Source organism: Glycine max, chromosome 9 (assembly GCF_000004515.6).
Source record: "Glycine max cultivar Williams 82 chromosome 9, Glycine_max_v4.0, whole genome shotgun sequence".
Classification (NCBI taxonomy): domain Eukaryota; kingdom Viridiplantae; phylum Streptophyta; class Magnoliopsida; order Fabales; family Fabaceae; genus Glycine; species Glycine max.
This window is the reverse complement of record NC_038245.2, coordinates 1,299,702-1,324,260: the sequence shown is the minus strand read 5'-3', so window position 1 is coordinate 1,324,260 and position 24,559 is coordinate 1,299,702. Positions and strand designations below refer to the sequence as shown.

At 34.3% G+C, this 24,559-nt stretch overlaps 3 protein-coding genes across 6 annotated transcripts; all 3 read right to left on the bottom strand.

Annotated features, from left to right (window-relative positions):
• Window positions 1-769: 769 nt before the first annotated feature.
• Window positions 770-5,272, bottom strand: LOC100778251 (probable galacturonosyltransferase 4). Its single transcript, XM_003534954.4, has 9 exons — window positions 4,736-5,272; window positions 4,601-4,635; window positions 4,458-4,502; window positions 4,270-4,351; window positions 3,883-4,121; window positions 3,091-3,350; window positions 2,546-2,903; window positions 1,681-2,256; window positions 770-1,278 (listed from the first exon to the last, which is right to left on the bottom strand). The coding sequence occupies exons 1-9, from the start codon at window positions 4,836-4,838 to the stop codon at window positions 1,003-1,005; spliced, it is 1,974 nt and encodes a 657-aa protein (XP_003535002.1). The 5' UTR covers window positions 4,839-5,272; the 3' UTR covers window positions 770-1,002.
• A 5,270-nt stretch (window positions 5,273-10,542) lies between these two features.
• LOC102661390 (uncharacterized) lies at window positions 10,543-11,651 on the bottom strand. Of its 2 annotated transcripts, none has more exons than XM_041005322.1 (2): window positions 11,435-11,651; window positions 10,543-11,126 (listed from the first exon to the last, which is right to left on the bottom strand). In XM_041005322.1, exon 2 carries the CDS (start codon window positions 11,105-11,107, stop codon window positions 10,619-10,621), a length of 489 nt encoding a protein of 162 aa, XP_040861256.1. In that variant the 5' UTR covers window positions 11,108-11,126; window positions 11,435-11,651; the 3' UTR covers window positions 10,543-10,618. The 2 variants fall into 2 exon arrangements, with proteins under 2 accessions (XP_040861256.1, XP_006586804.1); XM_006586741.3 differs by having other exon boundaries at window positions 10,543-11,131; window positions 11,435-11,646.
• Window positions 11,652-13,640: 1,989 nt separating this feature from the next.
• Window positions 13,641-24,545, bottom strand: LOC100778070 (enhancer of mRNA-decapping protein 4). Of its 3 annotated transcripts, none has more exons than XM_006586739.3 (13): window positions 24,325-24,545; window positions 23,201-24,259; window positions 22,306-22,355; window positions 22,059-22,215; window positions 21,742-21,960; window positions 21,374-21,502; window positions 19,619-21,178; window positions 18,505-18,864; window positions 17,592-17,711; window positions 16,169-16,339; window positions 15,404-15,550; window positions 15,199-15,315; window positions 13,641-14,567 (listed from the first exon to the last, which is right to left on the bottom strand). In XM_006586739.3, exons 2-13 carry the CDS (start codon window positions 24,083-24,085, stop codon window positions 14,259-14,261), a joined length of 4,224 nt encoding a protein of 1,407 aa, XP_006586802.1. In that variant the 5' UTR covers window positions 24,086-24,259; window positions 24,325-24,545; the 3' UTR covers window positions 13,641-14,258. The 3 variants fall into 3 exon arrangements, with proteins under 3 accessions (XP_006586802.1, XP_006586803.1, XP_003534751.1); XM_006586740.3 differs by having other exon boundaries at window positions 23,201-24,240; XM_003534703.4 differs by having other exon boundaries at window positions 23,201-24,545.
• Between the last annotated feature and the right edge of the window lie 14 nt (window positions 24,546-24,559).

Genomic DNA, 24,559 nt, shown 5'->3' with positions numbered 1-24,559 from the left:
ATCAGAAACATGATACTGAAAACGTGAAGAGGCACTAACCAAGCCACCAAATATAGACATTACATTGCCGGTGGAGCCAACCTCCTACGTTTATTATATTCAACAACTTTGCCTTTTCTTATCCTCCAGACAATAAACCTCTTAGCTTGATAGCCCACCAAACAAAATGAAAATAGCTTCAGCTGCTAGAGTTACATCTATAAAGTAAAAAATGGAATCCCTGGAGGTTATTTGGATTGAGAAAATGTTTTCTGCTTTTATTTTTAATTACAAAAATGCTACATTACTTTACTTCGTTTCTTGATTTAAGAAAATTGTATAAAATACAATGAAAATAGAAAAAATAAGAAAAATATTTTCCTTGTAATTATAAATAAAAAACATTTTTCAGAAAAAAAATTTACAAGTTTTGGACAAGTTAAGGAGATTGAAAAAAAGGTACTAAAAACCCATCTAAATTGAAATGATAACCAGGGTATTTGATTGCTATATGTCAATAGGAAGAAGAAACAAATTCAAGAATGGATTAATGATGGGTTAAAATTAATAAATTGCACAAGGTATTGTATTATTACATGTAGCAAAAGAGTAGCTAGCACTCTACACAGGGTTGTACAAAGCTAGATACACTATTGAAGAGTGTCAACTTAAATAAAAACATGTACAAGAAATAAAAGGAAGACTACAAGACGAGTTGTTTTGAAAAAGGGGCAGGGGAGGTGGGAGGGTACAATCTAAAACATAGAGCCAAAGAAGAATCACAAAGAAATAAAAAGAACTAGCCTCTTCATTTCATTTACAAGTACAGTTAGCATTCTCTGCAGGTTTCTGATCAAGGGTTGCAAGACCAAAAAATACCAATTTAAAAACAGGAACACGTATACAAAAAGAATTGTAAAGCTTTAAAAAAGTAGAAGCCCTACACAGATGGAATCGCAGACCTAGAAGGTGCTGGCAAATGCTAAGAAAACTTCAATGATTAAACATACCAAAACGACCTATCTATGGATTGATGTTGCATTCTCTCAAATACACATGATCATAATCAACATAATTCGTCCAGTAACGTCGGAACTTGGGAATACTTATCTCAAGCCACGGTTTCATGTTCCCATTATAGTGTACAACAGCAGACTGCTCGATATCTCTTTGGTTGACATTGGGGTTGTAGCCAAGACCTAAAATGTGCCAAGATCGGTTCAGCGGGAAAGTGCGTTTCCAGAATGTTATGAGACCTGGTGGCAGTGTTCCTAACTTCCATAGTTGTCTATCATGATTCTGCATTTTAGTTTAATTAGAAAAGAAAATCAGAAAGAAACAAAATATTTCAAAAACAGGATGGACTAATGGCAATCTAAATGCAGTTTGAATGGATTCATAATGAATATCACCTTAAAAAAAAACACAACAAACCATACATTCACATCTTTCACAACCCAATTAAATATCATTGAACGCATTACTATTTCCTACATTTTCAGATAGTCTGTCTCAACTTTCCCCGTAGGGCCATTAAGAACAATTGCCAAATGACTAGGTATCAGCCGGATCTTAGTAGTAATTGTAATTCAATTAATTTTATTCATGAAATAATATTTGTAACTAATCTTACATATAATTAAAGTACCTATCAATCACAAGCGATACTACTTGAAAAGTAACCCAAAGTACATCACATACCAGATTCTGCCAGTTGTGGTAAACCTCTGTGATGTTTTGCCTCTTCCATTCTGCTAAATCAAAGACATTCATACCATATGCCCACCCACAAGCATGTGGGTCAAAATTCTTCGCAATAAGAGGATTTGAGAAGTTGAGATAGCGATCAAATCGGTGAAAACTTTCTCCACAAGTTTCTACAGCACCATTTACGTTGCCTTTCAAATCAATTGACCACAGATCAGTCAGATCCTTCTGCACAACAATATCATCATCCAAAAACAGCACTTTGTTGAGCTTTGGAAAGATCTCAGGCAGATAGAACCGGAGGTGGTTCAAGATAGACAAATACTTTGGATTCCGAAACTTAAGATTTGAATCAGAAGTTACTCGATGAGCCTTGAAGTAATAATCAATCATGGATTGGGAACCCAACTGTTTAAGAACAGGACTGTAACTTGCATTCAACCATGTAAAGTCTTCAATGTTTTGAACTTGAATGGTTGCCTTGCCAGGTGGATTCACCAAAAACCACATCCTCATCGCTGCGTAATTGAGTCTATCAGTGACAATGTGGAAAACATGTTTTGAGGCATCCTGCAAATTAATTAAAAAAAATATCATAATGAGCAAGTGGTGTCAATAGGAAACAAAAGTAACATTTGCATCAATGATATTGATGCTTTTAGTTTCTTCATTTTTTGTTTTATTAAATCTTTTAAAAACTCAGGCCAAAAATGAAATAGAAACAAGTTTTTTATTACTCAAACTAGATAGATAAAGTGTAGTTACACCACAGAACAGCCATACCAAATTTCTTTGATGTTTCTAAATGATCTTGGCAGCCAAAAACATGTCAAGACAATTTTCAAAGTGTAAAGATTACCTTAGTATTGGAAACAGTTGAGTTCACAACAACAGCTGTTGCTAATATGTTGTCTGAAAATATGGCATAATGGTATAAATGGGGGTCTTCTAAATTCTCTTGATGGGGGAATTGTTGGTGAGAAGAATTCATATTATGATACTCAGTAGTAAGGCGCAATGGAAGACAATGAAGACCTTTGGGCAGTGTTTTTGCTGTCAATTGTGTTAAGAACAAAGTCTGCTTCTTGAGAACATGAAGCTGCTCCTCCGATGAGTGGAGCATAGCCCTAAGCTTCTTCACAACAGCAGCACAATCATCTTGAGCTTGCTTTCCTTTCATCAGTGTCTGCTCCATCGCCCTCATTCTCTCATTTGCACTGCCATTAGCACAAATATAGATTAAGACTGAACAAATATGTAGCTCAGAGCAGAAATTGAGCTATTCATTATGTCTATGGTATTGGTAGAAAGAGAAACTAAATGAGGTAAGTACAAGCTCGAGAATCATAACATAACAGGGAAACATGAAGATAGATATAACAGAATTCCTAAAGGTGAACATACTTCCTAGGTAAATCAGAATCTTTGATTGCTTCCCCAAGTGTTCGTGAAACTTCTTTTACCCGTAATCGAAGCTCCCGAGTGAGATGTGGGTTGGATTTTACAACTGGAAGGGAAAGATAGACCTTAGCTTGGATAAGCTGATCTTTTATCTGCTTCACCCGGGCATCAGATGGTGTTCGATCATTCTGCTTATTGGTTTCAGACAATTCAGAACCTTTTTGGTTTATTTTGCTAGAAGTTTCTGTGGCTAGTTGTTGCTCCTGCATGGCAGCATGAAAAAAGATGCATCAGATGCGAAACAAATAAAAATCTTAAGATGCATTGAGGTTGGTTTTCCTTCATTAGAATGATTAATTTTCTGATAAATGGAGTTGGAAAAATGGAGTAATGAATGTTACACAGGCAATGCTATTATAGCTATACTAGCAACTTGTTTGTTCCCTTTCCTTGACTGAAAAAGGAAAAGATATTGCACCAATTCAACATGAATATCATGTTGTATCTGCACAGAACAGGGTTGCATCACACCCTGCATAAATTTGTTGCATGTCCTCTGCTGCAAATGCACAGTCTGGCCTAAAAAGATGCCTACATCAGGGAGACGTAAACCTATGCATATTTAAACTCACAAGGAATTCATCTATCAAAACTACCAATTTACAAATTTCTGTTTGCAATTGAAATCAAATTTATCTAAGAGCTATCAATGTACACAGTATAGGGTTAGCCTTGGCACACCACAGAGAGAGAGAGAGACAGAGAGAGAAAGAGAGAGGACTATATATCACCTACCTTAATTTCAGGCTCTTGAGTAGAAGCACTAATTGATTTAGCAAGTTTCCCATCATTGTCATCAACATCAATAGCATCTTCCCCATTTACATTTTCACCAGATGCATCACCTTGATTTCCTTGCTTAATTCCATCAGTCACCAGTTTAATGGGGTTCTCCTTTTTAGCCAGATCTTCCTCAGTTGTAGTTGACAACATCCTGGCAAACACATGCTCCCTTGATTTCACCAATTGCAAGCCTAGTTCAACATGACAATATGATTAACTAAATATTAACGAAAAACAAACAAACAAACAAACAAACAAACAAACAAAACCCCAAAAAATACGGCTCAAAAGACCAAAAAATCTCACTGAACAACAGAGAAACCCACCCAAACAAAATACCTTGAGGCAAATTCCTTTTGTTAGTTGAATCCTCCTCAGTATACACAACCCTAACAGGTTCTTTCACAGCCGTTGAAGTTTCCTGTTTGCAAAATGAGACATTTCAGCAACAAATAACAAATTATGACAAATTCAACAATTAGAAAAAAAGGAAAAAAAGAAGAAAAGAGAGAACTATAAAACCACACCTGGGGTAACAGATTCAAATGACTAAAGTCTGCTGCACTGAAAGCCTGACACATTAAAACAAAAGAATATTCAGAAACTCAAAGATCTCTCTCTCTCAACCTTTACTAAAAGAACTGAAGAATCATTCAAGATCACCACTTACAAAAGCAGTGACATCTTCAATAAACTCCTGTTTGTCTGCAGAATGCATTCCAAAAACAAACACAAAGAAAACTAAAACCATTAGCAAATAGCCAAAGCAAATGAATTTGAATAAAGAAAAGTAATTGAAACTCACTTGAAGGGGACTCAAAGGTGCCAAGGCGATCAGTGTAGAGCACAATCGGAGCCACAACAGTAATGCAAAGCAACAGCAGCACAATGTTTCTCACTGCCACCATTCTCTAGAGCGAGAAAAAGAGGAAAAAAAAAAAAAAAGGCACTACACTACACGAGACCCTTTGGACAGAGATCAAGAAAATGAAGAGATTCGAAGCCAAGAATGAAACTTTCTGAGAAGAAAAGAAGACCCACTTTCTCTTTTCCCTCTGGGTATGTTGGAAACAGTGAAGGAGAAAATCCGTTACGTTGAGAGGAAAAAAAAACGCGCTTTCTTGTGTGCCCGTTCTTTGAAGACTGCGATTTTTATTTCCTTGAATGGCTTCTTACCCTTCTCAGAGAGAGAGAGAATGAAAAGAAGTGAACCAATGGACGAGAAAAGGGGAAGTGAGAGAAGGAAACGAACGAGTCTTTCTGTGTGTAACTTAATTTGGCGTGTCACTATTTGCAAACGTCAACTTTTTTTGCTCCTAAGAACAATGATTTATGTAATGTCGTTAGAAAGATGAAAGAAAACGGGCAAATCAAGATATATTGGTGACAAATGAACTTTATTGCAAATTAATAGTAATTTGATGAAGTAAATTATTCTTTTTATATTATGTGGAATATTGACAAATTTTATTGATGATTAATTTTTATAAAAAAATTGATTAATTATTATTAATGGAATCTAAAATTAAGTTTGAGATCACTAGAATCAATAACCTATCGGTTGATGTAAATTGTATTTAATAAAATTAATTAAAAGAATTTAGTAGTATAAGTTAACTTGTCTTTTTTTTAAAAAAAAAGTTAACTTGAAATTTACAAATTATTATCGGTTAAACGTGTGTTAGTTAGTGTATTGAATTAGAGGTATTGATTCAAATTAATTGCTTTTTTTACAGCATTCAAATAAATTGTTAAGATAATTAATAAATATATAAAGTATATAAAAAGGTTATATTTATTTAATTATTGTTTGTAAAAACATATTTTCAAGTAATTAAGATTTAAAAAATGGTAATTTCTATTAATTATTTTAAAAATAAAACATTCTATTAAAATTTAAAATCATGGTGTATATTAAAGTATTTACAAAAAATGGAATAACAAAAAAAATTATAAAAAAAAAGGTTATATCATCAACCAATTAGAGATCATGGTTAATTTTTAAACTAATTGTTATAAAAGTTAATAAACTCATTATATAAGTTAATTTGTAATTAAATATTATATAATAATAATTTGAAAATTACACTTTTAGTACACTATTTACTCTTAAAAAAAGAGTATATAAAAAAATATATATTGAGATAGTAAAAAAAATTATGAATATAATTTTTAAATTGAATTAAATAAACATTATTTATAAGTTATAAAAATAAATAAATAAATTTCTTTCATGAAACAATCCAAGCAAGTTATAGTGGTAAGAAAGAATACATGTCACTATGTTGATAATATTAGTAAAATTGAATTATTTATTGTACGCGTGAAGTTAGTTCACCATCACATGTGAATGTAAATTGCTTGGTTGGCCACTCGTACCCGCGTGATTGTTGCTTCCTTCTCTCTTTTTTACATTATATATATATATATATACCAGATAAAACTGAACTATTGTGAAATTAGGATTTTTATTTTTATATTTAATATTCGAATTTATATAAAGTGAGTTGTAATAAGTTTTTCCTAATATCAAACACTCAAATATTATTTTCTCGTACATAATAATAGAAGCAAGAAAAACATTGCACCTAGAAAAGCACCGACGAAAAAAAATCAGCATTGCAATTAATTATATTAATGATATTCTTTTTGGGGTAATTTTTAAACATGAATCTCACTAAATATTTTAATTAACTAGCTTCTAAAATATTTTTACAATATGGTTGAACCTGTACTCTGACTAGTAGTATTTTATAACTTAGACCTAAATAAGTAACGTGCAGCCACTATGTGTGCTTTCGTTGGCTCTCCATGGACTATTAATAAAAATAAAAATAAAAAAAGATTAAGCATGCAGTAGTACTAAACCATTTGTCATCTAACTCAAAGAATTATAGCATTTGTGGAAGATCTTGTTGCATTTATATCATTAAGAATTATTTATTCAGTGAGAACTTATATTCAATATTATTGTGTAAAAAAAAAAATTGAATCACAACTAGAATTAATTTATGATCAAATGAATTAGATAACACTCTTGATATCTAATTCAATAAAAAAAACATTTATCATCTTCATCATTTCTAGAGAGATATTTGACTTATTAGTGCACTATCATACTATAATTTATCATACAATTATGTCTCACCAACATTTTCATGAGATGGAGGAGTGATTATTGGGGGCAACATATTGTCGGTTGCTTCACCATTTTCCGTAGTTGGGTCCTAATTGTCTATAATCATCAGAAACATTGAAGATGAAAAACAAAAAGTACACATGAATACAGCAAAATCATGAAGGCAGTATTCATAAAGCAATCCAATCTAATACAAATCGAAAAAATCATCTAAACACCGAAAACTAAATAAATCGAAAATAAAAGGAATCAAAAAATTGAAAAGTCAAAATTATTTATTGGATTGAATCAAATTTCAAATTTAATTTTAGAAACCAAACAGAAACATAATATATATATCACTCGTTTCTATTTTTATTTACTAAATATTTGAGTTAATAAATATTCTCTTATTAGTTATATAATCACATATAAATAAAATATTTGATATTTGAAATTATTTATTATTATATTCATTATATATCTTATCTTTTATTTAATATTTTTAAAAAAATAAAAAAATAGGATTAAAATCGAAAACCAATCCCTTCCAAAAACAGCTTTAAATTAGATTGGATTAAAAGTTTATACTAAATCAATTGAAGGATAAATTAATAAAATTAAAATGATTAAATTGGATGATTTTTCCCTTTAAAAGAGATCCAATTCAATCCACAAACACCCTAGCCTGGTTTACTAAATATTCTAGTATCATGATGACGAAATGACAAAATATGGCTAACCATATGCAGATTTTTCCCTCAAAGATAAAACATGTGCAGATTTTTGTTCACATTTTGATTGTTGCCAAAATATGGCTTGTGTTGTGGAAATGTGAAAACCACAAATTACAACATTGTTTTAGGGAATATTAGTAGATTAATAGAAACCGAAAGTGTCGGCACAATGAAAGATTGCAACTATCTACCAAAGTGCAGAGTACCATTTCCAATTATTGATGTTCTTTTAATATTTTTCATTTTGAGCTTTGAATTTGTGATGCATTTTAGTCTAAGAAATAGAAAAATGGAACCAACTTCCATGGGAGTTGGGAAATAGCGTCATGCATAGATTCAATATAGTAACTTTGTTTTGCTTTTCTTAAAATGCTGTCTTTTTTTTATTATTATTAATTATCTTTCAACAACTTCAATGTATCTATGTATTTGCATTGTCCTTACTAACGTGGTAGCAGCCAGAAGTAACTCCGCTAACAATTTTTTTATTTTACATTAAAAAAATTCTACTAACTATTCTTTTGTTGCCACTTGAAATTTGTCCAACTACCGTCTACTAGCAAAAATTTAAATAATTTTGTAAGATTGAAATCTCCATGGTAACATCATCACAATATAGAAGATATCATATTATATTGTTTTATACAATAACTTTCTCCTCAAGTGACGATCTATACAAATAATTGTGTTAGGAGAATTGTTTGTAAACCATCGTGCTGATTCTTTATCTTTACTCCTGTGTCTCTTCTCCCCTTAATAATAAAAAAGGAGTCTTATCTCAAATAATTATTTTGTTTATTATAAACTAGAAAAAAAGTGATTTGAAGAATGAAACTCTCATCTTCTCACTCTATTAATTATACTAGTATCTTCTTTCCTCTAAATGTACATTTCACACATCACCATCACTATTATTAATTAGTTAAAAAAAATTCTTGTCTCAAGATTACTCTCATTTTATCTTCTTAATCTTCTTTCTGTTTTAATTTATCATGCATTATCTCTATTTCTGAATTACATTTCAACTTTTAAGAAAATATTAATAATTAAAGCTAACTTTAAATCATAATTTAAATTATTTATTATAAATTTAAAATATATTTTATATATTTAAAATACTTATTTAGTATAATTTTAAATATAATATAATTTATATATTAAAAACATTAATTAAATAAAAACAATTAATCCATAGAGAATGCTTTGTATTTTGGGGTTCATCTCATTATTATTGTTGTTTGTTGTCAGAAAATAAAGAGCATGTCCACACATTTATGATTTCCATTTTCTCTACGCCCAAGCAATCGTTCCACTAACAAGGAGAAAAGTTTTCAGAAGGATCAATGTTCACAGATATATATAAATAGAATTGAATCACTCACAACTACAGCAAGCAGCACTCAATCAATCATTTTGATAGGTAACGTATGATGCCTTTATACAACAGAAGTCATCAAAGCAACATACTTATGTCGACCACTAAAAATAAATGGAAAATGCTGTTAAGAAACAAAAATCAAATTGTGTGGATATGCATGTGAGCATATATAGTTGAATTTTTCATCATGCAGTCAGCAAACCATAGCCGTTGTTTATGAAAATTGAATGGCTCAAATCTCAAATGTCTGCTTCAAGTATGGTTTATGGAGATAAAATATGAGTCATCCGATCTTGATCTAACGGGTTCTCATCATTTGACTTTATGAATGAATGAAAAATCCAATTGAATAGCATACTCCAAAAGCAATCAAAAGACATCATGATAGATAAAAAATTATTAGTACAAGTAATTCGACACTTAATTTCTTTACTCAAGATTTGAAATTCGATCTTTAACTTGAACATGAAATCAAAATTAGAGATGCTATTTTATCTCAAAATGATGGATCTGATACGAAAAGATTAGTTAAGAATCAAATAAGAAGTTTTAGATACTTCTTATTAATCAAAAAAAAATTATGGGAGGACAAAATTGCTTTCTATGATTCCTATAAATGTTAAAACAACCTTTGGACCCTCAAACAGTCAAACGTTACACTCATTTCCACATAGTAACTCCACAAAGCTACAAATTACTACTCTCTAATATATATTATATTCACAAATTCCCATTTGTCTGAACTACATATGAAGTTTCATTCTCTCCAATGCTTAATTTGGACAGTAGTGAACAGAATTGGATTTCAATTTTCATGGACCATTGCATATACTGATTGTGCATTACATACACCACTTTGAGATTCTAGGTTCAAATTTTTAATGTTTTACATTAGGTTCTGTGGGGTGAAATGGCATGAAGTCTATCCCTTTCAACTGGGAAAATATCATGAATTCCACATATAAGGTATATACATGTCCTGCATAGAATAGATAGTAAATGCATGTACATACATGTTGCATAAATTTAAGTCTCATATTTGTGTACTACATTTTCTAATTGATTAGCATACAAGTCGATGTAAATTTTATTTGGACGATCAAAGAAAAAAAGTGACAAAATTGGTCTCGGACTAGAATTGATCAATAGATTTATAGACCCTTAACCTGAAGATGACAAATCCATGTGAAGATTGTAGCTTGGAGCCATTAACATGAAAGAGAAATACCAAATGTTGTTTATCAATTGCTCTCTTGGCTTTGTTGTTTGCTGACATCTTCTCAAATCATCGAAGTGTGAATTCGAACATGACATCAAATCCGTTATGTGGTTGCATCTAGCATAATTGATTAGACCTCATACAACAACTGCCATAGTTCTACCATAATTTTATTTCAATTCTTCGGGATAATTACAAAAACTTTTTGAATTATGAATACAAGAATCCAAATTCTATCAAAGAGGTTTATTGAGTAAAAAGCTCCAAATACAATCTCCACCTTCTGGCTCCAGCTCCAACCCATTACTCTCAAATGGCTTCCACATATCCTCAACCAACTTGGCTTCTTGAATATGAGCCATTGATGCCTCTGGAATTTCACACAAACCATACTCCTCAGAGAAATCAATGCCAGAAGAAGCTTTGAAGAAAGTGTCTTGGCGTTCTAGAGATGACAAGAAATTGTCTTCAAAATCCAAGCATTCATATGATTTGGATATGACACCATCTTTCAGCCAAGGGAAATCAAACACTCCCATTGTCAAATGGGAATAATCCCATGCCTTGAAACAATCTTTCTCTTCCACTTCATTATTCTTCTCCTTCTTGAAGCTTATGCCATATACATTTCTCTTCTTTGCAATATTGTTGTTATAATTCTCAAAAGAAGACCCAATCTCAACTTCATCATCTTCTCTTGCTCTCTTATTCTTCCCCCGTTCCATTTATGAGCACCCTTGATACCTTTTCTGTCAATGGAAGATTCACCAAAAACATTATCAACTCGTATATATGTCAAATACCCCATTTGACACACTTTTATCAAACACAACCGTGAAAAAAAAAACACATCCAAAGGTTGTACTACTAAGATCAAAATTGTAATGAACAAATGGAAATTAACATATACATGGAAAAAACAAAAGTTACTATAAAAGTGAACAACAAAAACCTCTTATAATTCATGTTGAAAAAACAAAATGTTCAAGAAACGATTGATACAATTTTCATGATGATGATTTATTATCCTAAGAAATGGTAGAGTTGGATACCTGAGTCTTGAGGCCAAAGGGACAGGTATGTAGGGGCTTAGGAACGTATATCTATGTTTTCTATGTTGGTGGTGGTAAGGTTAATGTAAAGAAAAAAAATGATGATTTAGAAATGGTGAGCTTTGCACACACGCTATGCTTTTTTTTTAAGGTAAAAGTAAAACCGTATCTTCCAACTCAAAACACAGCACACAAAAATAATCAGTCGCACACATGCACACGTGCATGTAAATTTGTTACACATGCACCCTTCGCTTGCGGTAGGTCCAATCTATAACATCAGCCATTTGATGTGAGATAGGAGTTAGCTCCTCTTTTGGCGTTGCTAATTTTGGAAAAGGAAAGACCGCAAGGAAAATCAAGGCAATGAATAATAAAAAAAAGAGGTGCATCTTTATTATAGCTTTGTTAATTACTTCTCCACAGCTAATCACGTGTGGTGGTATTGTGTTGCACAAAAACTATGTTTTTTTTAACTAAAATATATTTTTTCATTTTCGTTAAATTGAAATGTGTCAAATGTTGACCTAGAAATCGCTCAAATTGGATAAATTTAAAAATATGATTATGATTTTTTACATTAATTATACATATAATAGATGTCCGACCCTTTACGATAAAAAAATGATACATTTCAATTTTACGAGGATAAAAAATATACTAAAATTTTACAAAAACAAAATTCATATGTTTCAAATTTTATGAAGACAAAAAACATATTTTAATTTTTTTATGATTTTATGGTGATTTCATGCATGCAAAATGAGTTTAATTTTCATATAATACATTTTTTTTTACAAAGTTAGTGTAAAATCTATGAAGGGTGTATATGCATCCCAACTATATTCACATCCATACAAATCTACCAAGAGACCACACCAAATATCATTAAAAGAGAGCAAAAAAGGATGAACAAGTCGGGGGGACCAAGCCAAAAAACCCAATCAAGCTAACATAATCTGTAGTTGGAAAACGTTGTCATGTTAGGAAGGAATTCACCATTAACAAAACTTGAGGTATCATCCCACTAAGAGTAACTTGGGGTATAATTTTCATACAACACTTGTGTAAAAGAAAATTATATTATTAACTAATTGTAAATCCTCTAAATAACGATAACGTGTATATTATACAACACTTGGGGTATAATTTTCATACAACACTTAATGTATTGATAAATAACGATATAATAAAATCTTTATCGTGGAAGTGTACTCACTCTAATTAAAATATATTGTTTTTACCTTTTTAGGGTTTTCTTTCTTCCTAGAGATTGGTATTTGCTTAGGCACCAACGAGATTGGTACTTGGCTTGTGGCAGGTTATCTTGTGATTTATGTACTTCTGTCGTATAATGGCCTAGAATCTATAATAGACGTTAAGCCTCATTGGGACCAATCACTTCAATGATACATTATTAGTGTGTTTAGTTAGGGTTAGGTTAGGGAATGAATCATCTGCAGTGGCATTACCACGATAAAGAACCTAACCTTATATTAGATTTTATTAATATAATATTTTTTTATTATAAAATGGAATTTTAAAAAAAAATAAATGGTGAGATTTAATACTGCCGAGGATCAAGCTTTTTCTCACTGCAGAGGATCTGCTCCGGTTTGGTAACACATTGGTTACTACCGGATGTCGACAACAGTTGCTTTTGCATTGCTTGTGAATTTCTTGTGCTAAAACAAACACACTGATTGAGTATTTAGAAACTTATTAAAAATGGAAAAATCATGTTTATGATGTAGAACATGTTTGGAAATCCGTTGTAAAATTATGCTTTAAAACAAAAGTCATTGCCAACAAACCAAGATCATTGTTTTTATATTCATTTTATTTTTATTCGTTGGATTTACACTAGAACGTGTCACAGTATTTTTTAAAGTACAAACCAAACCAAACATCCACGTAGAAGTTCTAACTATTAGTTTTCAAAAATCATATCCAAAACGTGGAACCAAACAATTTATAAGCTGTTAGAAATATTTATAGTGCTAGCATGAGCAAGTTAAACACACTTAAACTTTGCACCTATGCCTTTGATTCAGTAAAACAGTAACAACCAGAGTTAGACATACATTTTTTTTTTGTTTTTTTTTTTAATTTTTCACTTGGTGAAGGGAATCTGAACTCTAGAGTAGGTTGTACATAAAAACTAGGGCTCTGGCAAGAATCTGAAATGAAATTTAGGAGGGAGGTCTCAAGTCAAACTCAATTTGCTACTGTGGCTATATTTAGTATAAAGTTTACATAATCTGAAATGTTGCGGACATTCTTAACTACCTCTATAGGAAACTGCCACCCGAATCAACCCACATAAAATATCCTAGCAAAACAATACAGCCTCTGAAGCCACTCCCATGTTCTCAACTATTAAGAATCACAAAATCTTTTACAAGGCCAAGCCTGCTGTAGCAGGATACAATGACCAGTCAATACTTGCTACAGCCACTCCCAGCCTCAACTGCTGCCTACCCTGGAGTTTTGTTTACACTCCAAAGGCAGCTTGGAAATAACTGTCATTGCAATGCTGACTTCTTTGCATGAGGATGTCACACTTTTCCTTGTCCATCAGGGTGAAGGCAATAATAATATCTCTATAAAGTGTAAAGACAACCTAAGGAGGAGGGGGCCAGGGCAAAATGTAAACAATTAAGCATACAAAAAAAAAGTGAAACTATTTCACACAAATCAATTGTACCAAAACAACTACATACAGTAGTTCACTTCATCCCCCCTCTCCAAACTATCTAAATATCTATACAAACCAAAGTTGATACTCAACACTTTCTGCACAGATGATAAAAATACAACAATGTCATTTACAGCTCAACAAGACCGAGTTTATGACATGCATGAGAAGGCGAATTGTGCTCGCTTCTGAAGGGGAGGTAGTTGGTAAAATCCGATGATGGCCCAGTGTTCGGGACACTTGATCTAATATTTGCCGCACATGTGCTGCAATCCTTGGATCTGCCGGGTTTATAGCAGCAGCCACATCTGTCATCCATGTCAATTTTTTGGGTGTCTCTGTATTGATGTCACAGGACAACTGTTGCAGAAGAGACAGAAGTACTCCTTGGCTTAATGGCAGTGGCACCATTGCCAAAATACGGGCTAAATCAACCTGGTTATGAAGAGATGTGAAACTATACATTAGAGACATTGTCGTTGACTTTATCAGATATAACCATACAAACTACAAAAAATGTGTTAAAACAACAATGATATGTAGAGGTCTGATTAGATTTTGTTTTGGGAAAGTTGGATAGACTGGAATGGGATTATGAGATGTGATTTCACCCTTAAACAAGAAATAAAATATGGGGCGGTCCAATGCACAAGGCTCCCACCTAGCGCTGTATGAGAAAAGTAGATGTGTGGTGCTTTGCCCCCACAAGTGAAGGAGCCTCAGGTCACAAGGTAGCAAACTTTCCATTATGCCAAGGTATATTATAGGAACTGCAAATCAATTTCACATTTAAACTCTGCTTACTATTTTCATGGAGGACCCCCAGAAATTTACAATTTTGCCATAGGAAAAACTCAAAATCTACAGGTTAATAACATTTCCCCAGAATCACTTAATATTTGCTTGGAATATACAGAAGAAGTTATCCACTATCTACAGTTGAATTTAGAAAAAAAGAAGCTCCCCTTTTGCTTTGTTTCATTTTGCTAGTTCTTTCTAACCACCATTTCAAACAAAATGTAATTCTGAGTAGCGACTCAAGTCAACAGATGAACGATTATCATACCTGAGAACATAACCAAGAAACTATCGAAACGTCACTTCTATGAAGGGCTCCCGTAAATGCTTCCTCAAATTTGCCCTCGCTTATCAACCTTGATAGTTCTTTGGTAGGATCCTCAGTCTGTCAAAGTGTAAGTCATCTCCCAGTATGAAATATCAAGCACACTCATCAAAATAGGAAGATAAAAGGAAATGACAAACAAACATACCATCTCATGCAAGCCATTGTTGATTTGCGCTACAAAGGGATCTGCAGCTACTTTGGAATTAGTTGCAATTGCTAGCAGTTTACGTTGGCCATCAGCCAATTGTCCACTCAAAGTTTGTGTGATTGATGATGCTGAATTAATTGTATCCTGTGAAATCATAACACTACATATTGAGTTTTCAAACATGACAAATCAGACATAAAGAGAGGAAAGGCCACTAATATATTTGGCACATGGTAGTGAGGATGGCCCACCATATGACAGTCATGAATCAAGACTCTTGATTCATAATAAATTAGCTTCTTGTTCCCAACAATGAGACAAGATTCAAACATCTTGTAGATATGCATATGTAGGTAAAAAATAACTGGACGTTTTGCCTTGTAAGTTGTTATGGCAGCTGAGAAGTGAAAAAAACTTGCAGTTTCTAAAATAATCCATTTTGTTTTTTTTTTTAAAAAAGAAAAACAATCATGATAGGTCATCTATCACAAATTACTCCTTTAAAAAATACAAAAAAAAAAAAAAGAAATGAACTATACACTTCTCAGAAGGAACAAATTATTCAACCATCTATCACAAAAACTATTTAGGTTGCATCTGACTGTGCCACATAACTTAAAACCAAAGTGTAACAATATCTTTGCTAACAAAGGAAACATAAAAAATAGAGTCCATAAGTAAGGCTAAAAAACCTATGGCAGGAAAAACAACATCAAAGGTAAAAGTCATATTAGCTGCTTTCAAAAAGCATCCTACACATACCCTCAAAGTCATGGCTAGTGGAGAATGAGTAGAATCAAACTGCTGTTGAATAGCAGTTGTGTGCTTCACAAGTCCATTTTGAAATTTGATATCAATTTGCTCAAACAAAGCCTTGCAAGACATCTCAAATGCAGGAACGACTGAAGCTTCCACACTAGTCTTGAGTGCTTCCTACAAAGTACAAACAAAACCATAAGAAATGATTAACCGAACCCGCCTAGTCGCCTACAAGGACAGAAAATTCCAGACTGCTTCGAGAGCAAACATCAAACTAAACCCAAAATCTGAAGTTAATTTGAATTGTACAACCATGTGAAATAAGAGATTGCAAGGATAATGAATAGCTAAAAATGAAGAATTTCAGAAACACATTAAAAAGTGCAGGCTCTGAGAAATGGGTTTCAAATAATTAGATTTTAAAGAAGCATGACTGGACATTACCTAGAAACAAAAAATACAATAAATCTGGGATAAACCCTATTCAGAATCCAGCAGTCTAATAACTAGCTAGCAAACTGAAACCTATAGAAAATTATAGAATTCTAGAACCCATAATTTGCAAGCTATTTGAAGGAACAACCAAAGATGGGCAGGTGATAAGCTTGCAATAATAAAAGAGCACAGCAACAGTGAAGCTACAATAGAGAAATGGTCCAGTTCAAGTCCAGCTCAATCTAAAATTGCATACAGGCATATCTAAGCAACAACCAATAGGTATCACCAAAATTTCGACAGACCTTGCAAAAATTACAATAAGAAATTATAAAATTTGACTATATCTGCCTTATCTTAATAACAGAATGCCCAAAGATGTGAAGCTACAATGGCCCTCCATATGCACATCCGAATGATATAAGGCTATAAAAGAATTACTAAGACACACAACATTGAATTCTTAGCATTTGATAAGGATTTATGATATTAATGTTTCTAAATTTTTCATCCATTTTTTTTAGAGAAATTTAACCTCCAGTCTATTAGAGCATTACTCAAAGATGTGAAGCTACAATGGCCCTCCATATGCACATCCGAATGATATAAGGCTATAAAAGAATTACTAAGACACACAACATTGAATTCTTAGCATTTGATAAGGATTTATGATATTAATGTTTCTAAATTTTTCATCCATTTTTTTTAGAGAAATTTAACCTCCAGTCTATTAGAGCATTACTCTTATACTGTCAGTAATATATAATTGACAGCTCAACATAAGTCTGCCATTTTTTTATGAAGAACATATGTGTCAGGTTGTCCAAGACTCCCAAGTATAAACAATTTCCAACAGCAAATATAGCAGATGATAAAGCACAGAAAGCAAAGGCAGATAAAAGTTCATACTCAACACGATCAAAAAAAGAAAAGAAGAGAATGCAAAAAGAGCTTTAAGAGATATTGTTGATGTTGACCAGAAGCTGCTAACCTGAAGAGCTTGCTTGCCAGAGGTTTGAAATTGTGCCTGTATCTGCCTAGCCACTGTAGCTTCAAGTTTTGAACTAACTGATTTTTCTAGTTGATTCAATGCCTTGTCTCCCACCCCCTTCTGCAAAATTCATGACATAACCTCAGTCAAACATATTCAAGCAGAAATTGGCACTTTAGCAGTGAGGAAAAAATTGAAGTAGCAATTCACCATATAGGAGGGAAGGGTGGAGGGTTGAATAATAGATGAACTATAATTGGCACACAAAGATTTCTGATAACGTTTCAGCTTACCATATGGCATGGCATCCAACTACTTTATAAAGTAACCTCTGAAAAGTTGTAAATTGACAAAAAAAAAAAAAAAAAAACTAAGCTAACCTAATCTAACCACAAACACATTGACTATTAAAGCAGCAGGCACTTTCAAAGGATGAAATTAATACTCTTGAATTTGGGTTAGGCCTAACTCAACACCAAAAGCCCAGCTCACGAGATGAGGATAGCCCAAGTCTTTACAAGCTCTACTTTAGTCATATCTATAGTTAATGTGGGATCTCAAAACACACCCCCCATGCCTAGGATTAGACATCTAGAGCATAGAGATTGTAGGGTTTTTTTTTTTTTTTTTTCATTTTGCACTAGTAAAGTTGCGTGACCAGGTAGATTGCACTGGAAAATACATGGGGCCAGGTGGATTTTTTTATTGCACTGGGAGTGCTGTGGTATCAAGTGGATTTTTGAATAGTTGAAGGTGGCCCAACATCATATCTATGATAAGCTTACCGTCTAGAATTTGGGTTGGATTTAACTCAACCCCAAAAGCTAACTCATGAGGTGAGAATTGTCCAAGCCTTTGTAAGTTCTACTTTAACCATATCTATAGTCGATAAAGGATTTCAACAAATACAAACCTGGAATGATTCTGTAATAGCTGATGATATAGTTTTCTCTATAACTTGACTAATTGAACGAGTAATGGTTGTTCCAATTGAAGATATTTCCTTCTTAATGATTTTTTCCAATATAGATACCATATCCTTGTTTACATAATTGGAGATCAAATTTGTTATTTGCTGTGTACGGTCTCGCTCTAACTTCTCTTGCTTTGCATTTTCTTCTTGCAATCGAGCCCACAAAGCATCAGTGTGAGCCTTGACAACTTTCTCCATGTTTCGACCCAAGGATCCTTCCAATCTTTTGCCTTCCTTAGTAACTGGGACAGAAACCATTGCATTCATCTGCTTTTGCATTTCTTTATTCATGCTTAATAACTGTAAAATAGTAAACGAAGGAGAGTAAGAAACAAAAAAAAAATCTAAAAATAGCTCATTGGGTGATATGAGTACATAAGAGAGGCAAAACCATATTAAAGACATGAAAAGATCCCTTCCTAGAAAAGACAGTTTCTACAAATGTTATTTTAGGATGGGTGCAAGGGAGAGTGGCATCCTTACAAGACCCAGCAGTTCAAAAATAAAAGCAACTTCATGCTACTATTATATAATATCACATAATCATAAAACCATGGAGCTGATAGTGAATGTATTGCTAATCAATCTTTCGGAATTACTGGATTGGAATAAAGCCAAGTGAGATACATAAGAAAGAAATGGACATGATCGATCAGGCTTCTACAGGACATCTATATTAGATTAATCCATTTTCAGGCTGCATATGCCACACATTGTGTCTTTATCCCCCAAAAAGATGCTACACATGTATCTAAACTATATGCCTACAGAAACTTCCACAAAGTTTGACAGAAAAAATCTTGTGTCCCGAATTTGATCATGATAAAGATAGTTAATAAAAACTTAAAAATCCATTTTGACTACAAGGTTACAATAGGAGCACACTATTAATCTAGAAAACAATTGACTATGCTCTACTAATACTACAACAACTTAAGTCAGAAAGAACAGCACTACCAGAATCATGGGCAATATTAAAAGTATAGGCAAAGCATGCACCATGTTAAGTGAAGCCAGTAAAAATAAAAATATACTTCAAATACAAATTAAAAACCTGGCTCATCATCTCCTGCATAGCAAATAACTGTGGCAAAGCAGCCTCCATGGATGACCCTCCTGAATTGCCACCTTGATCATTTGATGAATCTGTTGAGTTAAAAGGACTGGGAGAAGTGGAAGATGCACCAGACACGTGAGAATTTTTGCCTTTTTGTCTTTTACCTTTCACAGAAGGTGCAGGAGATTGCACAGCAGCAGCCACAGTTTCTGATTCACTGATGTTTGCAGGTACATCCTTACTTGTGTCTTGAATTTCTTCCTCAACAGAGTTACCACTTTGATCAGGTGCATTGATGGTCTTAATATTATCAGCTTGACAAGCTCCCTCTATGTTATAGGTCTCTCTAGCCATCTGAATACCCAGATCGGAGGCCTGAGAATAGAATAACTTCTCTTTCTTCTCAGCAACATTTGTGTGTGAGTCTCTGTCTCTTTCATACTCAGTATTTTCTTGAATAGAATCTGTCTCCCCTACAACTTCAACATCTACTTGAGAGTTTTCTGCATCTCTATGGGCAGCCACATCTTGACCGTTCATACCTTGAGAATTATGAGAATTATCAGAAGATAAAGCAGCATTAGAGAATATCTCAGATGGAGTAACCAAATGGGTTGGGTGTTTATATGTTGTAGGGGCATTAGAAACCACAGAAACATCACTTTGAACAACTTTATCATCCTTTCGCAAATTGTCACCTGATCCAGGTACATCTGCCATATCTTTTTTAGATTCCACTTTCTGTTCAGCAGAAGAATCAAGATTTGTCTGCTCGCTGCTGTGATCAGCACTTGTTGAACTAGTCTCTAAATTATTTGATGAATTTTTTAAACCAGATAACTTCGGGGACAATCTTGGACTCTGAGGAAGTGGAGGTGAAGCAGAGTGCACAAGTTCAAAACCATTACGAGGAGGTAAATCATTTGACTTGGTCTCTGAATCTGATATCGAAGATATAGAAGCTTCAGGTAACCCAGAAATATCTGATGAAGGCAAATTTACAGCAACGCTCACAACAGGAGCACTTTCAGAACTGCCACAAAGAACTTGTGGCATATTTCCAGTTTCCATTGATCCATCCAAAGCATCAAAAGCACGAGATAGATGGGATTCTGTTTTCTCAAGTTCAACATTGTCCAGGGGTGGAGGCAAACATTGTGACAAATTGAGTCCATACTGTTGAATAGCTTGTGTTTGGACACAATATATCTGTACTATATGCTCACCATCTGGTAAACTATCACTAGTTCCAGTAAGACTTAATATAGGCATTGTGACGGTGAACTCAGCAATGTAATCCATGCGTGTAGCAGTTGGATTGGATCCATACTCTATGTGAACAGCATATATTGTATTTTTCTTGGCATTTGCAAGCAGATACAGACCAGCACGGGACAATGCTACAACTTGATTAAAGAATGCATCTTCAGGGTTGGCTTCAAACGAACTTCTTATATCCAAAGTCTGAATACAATTCCATGACTCAGAATCACTAGGCAATAGCCAGCCTTCCTCATTATCAGAAACCCAAATCTTCACTTCTTGATTTAGTGGCCCCTGTGGTAAAGGAAATACATATAGAAATTAGAAAAGGAAATTAGTTTAGAAAGATATGAGGGGAACCTAGACACCACTTCAAGCAGACATGACAAATGGTCAAGCTGCATAACAAAACAGTCCAAAAGCACCCCCAATTGAAGCATAAAAATATATCGCATTTCCAATGAAGGGAAAGACTAGAAGCATATATACCGCTGTGATAAGAACAATGTGCTCAGGGCGGTGAGGAGCAGTCAAGAACGTCACAGAATTAACAGGTTTACCATCATGTGGTCTTATGACAGCAAGTGGTGTTGCCTTACGTTCTTCCCATATCTTCACCTGTTGACAAAAACAAGTTATTTAGAAGTGCAAAATAGATGATTAAGAATCTTTCTTTCATATTGACAACTCAAAGATGTAATATAATGACAGATCCATTCAGCATCCCCTTCCCCACCCTATTTAAAGCCGAGGAATTCAACACTTCATAATCATTTCCAGATCCCACTAGTGCAAAATTGGATGAAAAAATAAAGGAAGCAATGGAGCAAGGCAAGGAAAGATAGCAAAATGCAGACCGTGCCGTCAGCTGATGCTGAAGCTAATCGACTCTTCATCCATTGGCACATTGACAACTCGGTGACATTGCCATCATGCTTACCAACAAGTTGCACCCCATCAATCAACTTATCAATGGAACATTTGAGAGGCTCCTCTGCAGAAAAAAATTTACCTTTTCCAGCTCTCATGCTGTCAATTTTGAGGATACGGTTTCCAATAGCAACCATTAAAATTTCCTGTAAGTAAATTCCAACTGATAAGCTAAAATTTTAAAGGATTTAACATCAATTGGAAGATAATAAAGTTAAGATCAGAATTATAAAGTCAGTGTTACTTGTTTGTGGGGATGCCAGCATACTCGTGGATGAACTGACTCACTCTCCCCTAATATTTGAAGTGCTAGGATAACTTTTCCAGTAATTTGAGGCTTGTCGTCCTCGTCAGGGCCCTCATTGATTTTCCATACAAATATTCTCCCATCCGTGCTAGCACTGTGAATGCGATCATATTAAAGGGGGAAATAATCAATAAACATAATATAGAAAAAAACGACAAACAAGAAACAGAAAAGGGATATTTACCTAGCCAACAGGTGAAGATCCTCGGCGAAGAAAGCCATGTCTGTTACTCTCTACATAAAAGAGAGATATGCACAAATTGGAGATGGTTACAGATTGGAAATTGAATAAAAGGTAAAAATAACATCTCAAATGCATGTAACAACAGTAAATTCACTATAACTTTTAAGAGGTAGAGCGTGAATTGCATGTAGAAAGTTGCAATTATAAGAATATGATCAACATGGGAAAACAGTTACCAAGAGTACCCATACAGTGGCTAAAGAAAAGGGGCCATAGGTTAAATATATTGCTCTAAATATCAATAAGTACATAATTTAAACCAATTAATGGAAATGACAAAGTCAAACACAACCCCAAAGCAATCGTGTGTTTATACAATATATTGCCTTTCTTGCACTACACTATCAAAATTCAGCATGATAAACTGAAATCAAGAGAATGCAACACATGGCAAACAAATGGAAGTACAAACTAAAAGTCTTCTACATTCTTAGGTGCAAACTCCCAACAAATTTGAGGAAAAAACATAATCTTGCTTTCTTTTTTTTTTGCCTCGTGGCAACAGACAACAAGGCAGAGTATATGCAAGCAGAGATTAGTGTAAAAAGAATACATTTTTATCATCCAAAACATGAGTTCATACTACCCCTGCCAAATTGTCCAAGGCACAAGGGCACTAAAACACATCAAAAGTTGATACAATTTTAAACGGAAAATATCAAACATGAAAAGGGTGAGCAACCCTCAACCAGAGAGCCAATGCATCAACTACTAGCACCAAGAAGCCACATTTGACTAAACAAACACCAGAAATACTACACTTCAATCATTACAGATACACGAAAATTAAAATCACATTCGCGATCGGGTCATAAGCAACAGCGACACAACACACCTGAGTATGGCCCCGAAGCAAATATCTCAATGCAGTATTGATATTAAGCACCCGGATGGCCCCGAGTTTGAGTCCATAGCATATGTAAGACTTATTCACTGCAATTTGGCGGCCAAGCACGAGGCCTGGATCCGAGGCATACTTGGTGATAGGAGTGACTTCAAGCTGAGGCTGCACCTCCCCAGGCACCCTCGCATCAATGTCATACACAGCATGCTCTCCGATCAAGTGGCGCCCCTTGGGCAGTTTGGTGCTGAGCATCCTGGTTGGTGTGGACTGAGGACTAGCCAGATTCACAGGAGACCCTGAGGGCTGCTGTGTGGAGGCTGGTGGCACTGAGAAATCAGAAACCACAGGTGATGGTGATGGAGATGAGTACACAACCGATGATGGTTCCTGATTGGAGGGAGGATTTTGGGTTCCCAACAAGGCCATGAGGCGTGCACCAGTGGGGGGATTGGGGGATGAAGGAAGGTGTGGGGAGGAGGGAGAGGGAGAAGAGGGTTGAAAAATAGAGGGTCTTTGAGGGGCATGCATTTGAGGAAGATGGTGAAGGATAAGGGGGTGTTCTTGGTGTTGTTGTTGTTGTTGTTGGTGGTGGTGGTGGTGAAGGGCTGGATAGGGGAGAAAGTGAGGGTGGTGATAAGGGTATGTGCCAGTTGGTGGAGGGTAAGAGGAAGAAGGGGTAGGGTAAGAAGAAGGAGGGGGTGTGGAAGGAGAAGGAGCAGGGAATGATGGAGAAGAGTTCAAATTTGAAGGATTAGGGATAGAGGGTGATGATGTTGTTGGTGCTTTGAAAAGCTTATTGAAATCAAAATTTTGTTGTTGTAGTTGTTGTGGTTGTGGCTGCTGCTGCTGATTAGGATTCCCAGATGAAGAAGCCATAAAACTTTGACCAAAAATTAAGACTAAAAATCCAGACTTGTGAATGAACAAAGCAATCAGATGGGATCTGGGGTGGTGCTGATTGTGAGATCTGAGATTGATTTTGGTGCCACCTTTCTCTTTCCTCCTCACACTGCTACTTGGGACTTTGTTCTCTGTGTTTCCTCGTACCAACTAAGTATTCCCAGGAAAAATAAATAAATAAATAAAAGAGAAAATGGTGGTTTTTAAAAACAGACCTGTTTCTTTGTTCTTCTATGTTTCTCTTGTCTTGGTCTGTCCTCTTCTACTCCTCCTCTGCTTGGACGAGTACTAGAGGGAATTCGTGTGAAGAGAAGAAGAAGAAGGTGGTTTAATCAACAATTTGCCTTTTTGCATCATCCAATTTAAAAAATAGCTGCTGCTACTACCAAAGGATGGGGATTTTGGAACAATGGCAATGGCAACCATCATCATGGCACTACAAAGATAGTA